The sequence below is a fragment of the Wolffia australiana genome, chromosome 4, assembly GCF_029677425.1.
Source record: "Wolffia australiana isolate 7733 chromosome 4, ASM2967742v1".
NCBI classification, from domain to species: domain Eukaryota; kingdom Viridiplantae; phylum Streptophyta; class Magnoliopsida; order Alismatales; family Araceae; genus Wolffia; species Wolffia australiana.
This window is the reverse complement of record NC_135838.1, coordinates 13,438,952-13,443,898: the sequence shown is the minus strand read 5'-3', so window position 1 is coordinate 13,443,898 and position 4,947 is coordinate 13,438,952. Positions and strand designations below refer to the sequence as shown.

Here is a 4,947-nt window from a genome sequence, read left to right as displayed (position 1 = left end):
TTCCAAGTTAGAAAATTAATTTCTTTGCTAATATGATGCCATACAATTCCAAAATAACACTAAACATCCATACAATTCAAATCTCTCTAAAAACATATATAGTCATTTTAAGGTTGACAACACGCATATATTTTGGGAGAAATAAACATGAAAAGTCATGATATTAACATGAAAAAATATATCTCATTAATAAAAATATTTTGAAAATATATTCCAACTTAGAAAATTAATTTCTTTACTAATATGGTGCCATACAAATCCAAAATAACACTTAAACATTCATAAAATTCAAAGATCTCTCTAAAAATATATATAGTCATTTTAAGGTTGACAGCACGCATATATTTTGGTGGAAATAAACATGAAAAGTCATGATATTAACATGAAAAAATATATCTCATTCATAAAAATATTTTGAAAATATATTCCAACTTAGAAAATTAATTTCTTTACTAATATGGTGCCATACAAATCCAAAGTAACACTTAAACATTCATAAAACTCAAATATCTATCTAAAAATATATATAGTCATTTTAAGGTTGACAACATGCATATATCTTGGTGGAAATAAACATGATAAAATCATGATATTAGTCTAAAAATCAGCGTGTTATCATCTATGACTCTCAGTACTACCTTAGTTGCATCCTATTGTCTTCCAGCTAGGCAATTTGCCAAAAAAATATGAGCTCATAGAAATTCCCCCGGAAAACCTAATTTTGGCACTCAGGAAGTTAAGACCAAGGAAGATAATCATGCTCATGAAGTTACCTCTTGAACGAGGCATCCGGTTATTATCCGGATCTTTGTCTCACATGATTGTTGTGGGAAAGTACAATGGCCCACTTAAGATTTGGATGTGGGTAGACTATATCATATAGATTGGAGCGAGAATAACTACCCACTTCTCATATGCTGCGAAGAGAAATGTGCGCAACTGAGAATTCCGAGGAGCCTGAAGATTCAATAAATAAGATCACACTTAGTATTCAATCAAACAGAGAGAAAAAAATACGGTGAAAGTGGAGGACAATAGAAGAACAAACATGAACCCATCAACATTCCCCAAGGTAACCTCAACTAGGGTAAAAATTCCATTATAGGTATTCATTCTTCAATAAAAACCCAGAAAAATAAAAGGATATTCATCCCTAATTTTTATAATTGTAAGATATGGGCGTGTCTGATTCTGTGGACCCAGCAAGCCTTATTTTATGTTAAATCTGTCATGAGATTCGGACACCAGTTGCAGTGAATCGTCTCATTCGTCTTCTTGTGGGCAATCTACAGCCAGGCCTTGATAATTGGGCCCACGCTTAATGGGCCTGAAGAACAGGATACGTCAATTTCCCCTGTTTATTTTATTTTTTAATCCCCTGGAAAAAAAACCAGCGAAGGAATCGGGGTAGCCGTTAAGCCGTCGACGTGGCGCGACCGCCATCGTCGATAAAACCGGCGAATTGGGTCAACCGAGTCGGCCTCTGGCGACCCGTTTGGCCGTCGCTTTCGGCGTCGCCATTGTTGCCCTCAAAGTTCCCTCCTTTCGCCGATCTCTCCAAGTTTGCGAGTAATTCGCCTTCAATCGCGGATTCCCTTCTTCTCGTCAGATCTTCTCTTGATCTGGGTTTTCTCAGTGGGCGCCAGTTCTTGTCGATTCTCACCAGGTTTTGATTTTCCCCCTTCTTGCCTTTTCTTTTTCTGTCATCAACTCCGATGGATCAGTTCCAGAAAATGGGTTTTATCGCACCGCATTGCTTGAATCTTTCTCGAGTTTAATTCTTCGATTCCTAGTTCTGCCGGGTCTTCGATTAATCTACAATTCTCTTTTAAAATTAGGATGAAGTGTTTCTGATTTGACGTTGGAATCGAAAAATATTCAAAAAAAATTTGTACCCGACCCTGATTCTTCCTCTCTTTCGTGTGGATCAGGAGGAGAAACGCTGAGCTAGGCCTTCATCATGGTGAGGAGTTTTACCGCATGACGGTTTGTCCGTCCTCCTTTTTGTTTTAATCTGTCGAGATAGAAAGAGATTGAGCGACGTTTGACTATTTCCATGGATTTCCTGATCAGGGCGAAGAAGCCAAAGAACCCTTTCTCAATGAGGTAGAACAGAGAGTCATGGCCCAGCTAGATTCGTTGATTCATCCCAATCAGACGGTCACAATCCTCGGAGACAAGATCGTAAGTCTTGATCCCCGCCGATCTTTCTTTGATTTCTAGTCTTGATCCGCTTCGTTGATTTCTCGAATAGTATGTGATTGGCGGTGAATCGGAGGGCGGGGATTCCTCCCCGGTTCGTGTGAGAATCTTCGACTTGTCAACTGAGAAATGGTAAGATTATATAAACCCAACTTTTCAAAGAGATCTTTCAAACATGATCAGTATATTTTGTTTTCCAGGGTCGTTCCTTGTGTTCTAGGAAAAGAACCGGCGCCTTTCAAAGAGCACTCCGCCATGGTTTTAGGCGACGAGCGTATACTTGTTTTGAAGCAGGACTCTCACCCAGACGACTGCGCCTGGTTTCTAGAGGTCTTCATCAATTAAACTAATACGCAAATTTCAGATTTTCTTGGCGTAAAAAAATAGTTTTTTTTTTTTTGAGAAATGAGGAAGACCACCCAGAACTGGTGGTCAACCTATTAAACCAATTTTAGAACAAAGAGGTTTTCATCAATTAAACTAAGACGCAAATTTCAGATTTTCTTGGCATAGAAAAACTATGTTTTTTTTTTTGAGAAATGAGGAAGACCACCCAGAACTGGTGGTCAACCTATTAAACCAAATTAAGAACTAAGAGGTCTTCATCAAGTAAACTAAGACGCAAATTTCAGATTTTCTTGGCATAGAAAAAGTATGTTTTTTTTTAAGAAATGAGGAAGACCACCCAGAACTGGTGGTCAACCTATTAAACCAAATTAAGAACTAAGAGGTCTTCATCAAGTAAATTAAGACGCAAATTTCAGATTTTCTTGGCATAGAAAAAGTATGTTTTTTTTTAATAAATGAGGAAGACCACCCAGAACTGGTGGTCAACCTATTAAACCAATTTACGAACAATGTTATGGTTTTTGGTAGGTGAACACGCCGTTTGTTAAGGAACAGAGGAAGAAGAAGAATGATGTGGAGGTAGTTGCGTGGAGCAAGGCGGCAGAAGATAGTAAAATTAAGCCAGTGGTGGTCAGTGGGCCGTCCGGGGTGGGCAAGGGGACCTTGATTTCAAGATTAATGGCAGAATTTCCTTCGACATTTGGTTTTTCTGTGAGCCACACGACGCGGTTGCCGAGAGAGAAAGAGAAAGATGGTGTTCATTATCACTTCACAGAGAAGATCACAATGGAGAAGGAGATTGGCGACGGCAAGTTCTTGGAGCACGCTTCAGTTCATGGGAATTTGTATGGGACCAGCATCAGAGCCGTGGAGGCGGTGATGGACGAGGGAAAGGTGGGTTTTTAGAGATAATTTCTGGGTTGTTATAAAAAGGAAATTTTTAATGAAGTTTTTAGAGATAACAAGGTGGGTTTTTGATGCTTTTAATGAAATTTTCGTTTTTCTGCAGAGGTGCATTCTTGATATTGATGTCCAGGGAGCAAAATCTGTGAGAGCCAGCTCTGTCGACGCCGAGTTTATATTCATCTGCCCGCCGTCGTTTGAGGAGCTTGAGAGGCGGCTTCGCGCGAGGTCTAGACGGGTTTTAAATCAAACCTGGCTGGAGAAGATTAATCTTTATCTTCTTTATCATCTGATTTTTTAAAAAAATTATTGCAGAGGTACTGAGACGGAGGAGCAGATACAGAAGCGGCTGAGAAATGCACTGGCGGAGCTCGAGGAAGGGAAAAACGCTGGCGTATTTGACCACTTGTTGGTCAACGACGACTTCGAGTCATGCTACAAAAGCTTCAAGGTGGTAATTTTAAATGGTTTTATAATATTTTTTTAAATCTTGGTCATTCTAATTTGATTCCTTCTACTTGCCCAAATGTAGAAACTGCTTGGGCTTCAAGGCCCCTTGGATGAAGTAGAAGAACAAGGTCACGCGTCGTGTAAGTCCAATACGCTTTTCTTTGATTCAAGCGGTTACCAACTGTGTTAACAGCTATAGCTAATAGCAAGGGCGCTACTTTTCCTCTTTAAGCAGGATGTTGTACGTCAACACGACGTATTTACTTTGAATGTTTTTTTTCAGCTGAAAAAAATGCGAATGAAACCACATGCCATTCCGCGTCGAAGGAGGGCGGGAAGATTGTTATACACAGCGGGAAGCGGCCCGGGTCTATGTATGTGGGATTATCTTACTCATCTTCGGGTTGCTTCGTCGGCTTTTAAAGTTGACTTTGGATTGCAATTACAGATACGTAGTCGATGCAGCGAAGCTACGAGGCGGGGCTCCAGGCGTGACGAGGGGTCTCAAGATCCGTTCAACCATTGATCATATGTGAGACTGCAGAGGATTTTTCTGTGCTGACGCTGACTGATTGATTGAGTTTCGGATAGGAGTCTAAGGAGTTGTAGCTTTGCTATCATCTGGAGGGGAACTATCTTATCTCTTATCCATTTTTGATAATTTTAGTTTTGAACTCGAGCCATTTGTTACACAGACGAGATTATTGACGTATTTGTGATCTTTTTTGTTTAATAGAACACGCACCGGAAGTGCCTTAATTGAGTTGTTTGGCCGTAGGCTTCTTGCGATTTGAGAGAGGGAGTGGCTTCTCTGGTTCGTTATCAGTGGGCTGATTTATCCAAATACATGGATATAGATCTGATGAATAAAAAACTGAAATGAGATGATGTCATGTTTTAGATGGAACAGGAAAGATAAAATTTGATGATAATCTAAGTAGCCTGAATAACCCCTCTCCGCTTAAGGTATGTAAATAATGACAAGTTGGTCGGCGTTAAAATAAACTTAAATGACTTGGTCATTGTAATTATCGATTAAGTTAG

General features: G+C 39.6%; 1 protein-coding gene across 2 annotated transcripts; it reads left to right on the top strand.

Moving 5' to 3' along the window:
- The first annotated feature begins 1,418 nt into the window (after positions 1-1,418).
- On the top strand, positions 1,419-4,666 carry GK-1 (guanylate kinase 1). 2 transcript variants are annotated; one of them, XM_078573878.1, is made up of 11 exons: positions 1,419-1,666; positions 1,932-1,986; positions 2,074-2,184; positions 2,255-2,334; positions 2,403-2,532; positions 3,079-3,444; positions 3,560-3,681; positions 3,769-3,904; positions 3,986-4,043; positions 4,187-4,277; positions 4,352-4,666. In XM_078573878.1, exons 2-11 carry the CDS (start codon positions 1,981-1,983, stop codon positions 4,437-4,439), a joined length of 1,188 nt encoding a protein of 395 aa, XP_078430004.1. In that variant the 5' UTR covers positions 1,419-1,666; positions 1,932-1,980; the 3' UTR covers positions 4,440-4,666. The 2 variants fall into 2 exon arrangements, with proteins under 2 accessions (XP_078430004.1, XP_078430003.1); XM_078573877.1 differs by having other exon boundaries at positions 1,469-1,666; positions 1,932-1,963.
- The last annotated feature ends 281 nt before the right edge of the window (positions 4,667-4,947 follow it).

What these genes read in the sequence shown, in the direction of transcription:
- GK-1 (XM_078573878.1), top strand. An exon ending in ACTGCGCCTGGTTTCTAGAG is followed by an intron (nt 2,533 to 3,078) that starts GTCTTCATCAAT and finishes GGTTTTTGGTAG; the next exon opens with GTGAACACGCCGTTTGTTAA. An exon ending in CGGTGATGGACGAGGGAAAG is followed by an intron (nt 3,445 to 3,559) that starts GTGGGTTTTTAG and finishes GTTTTTCTGCAG; the next exon opens with AGGTGCATTCTTGATATTGA.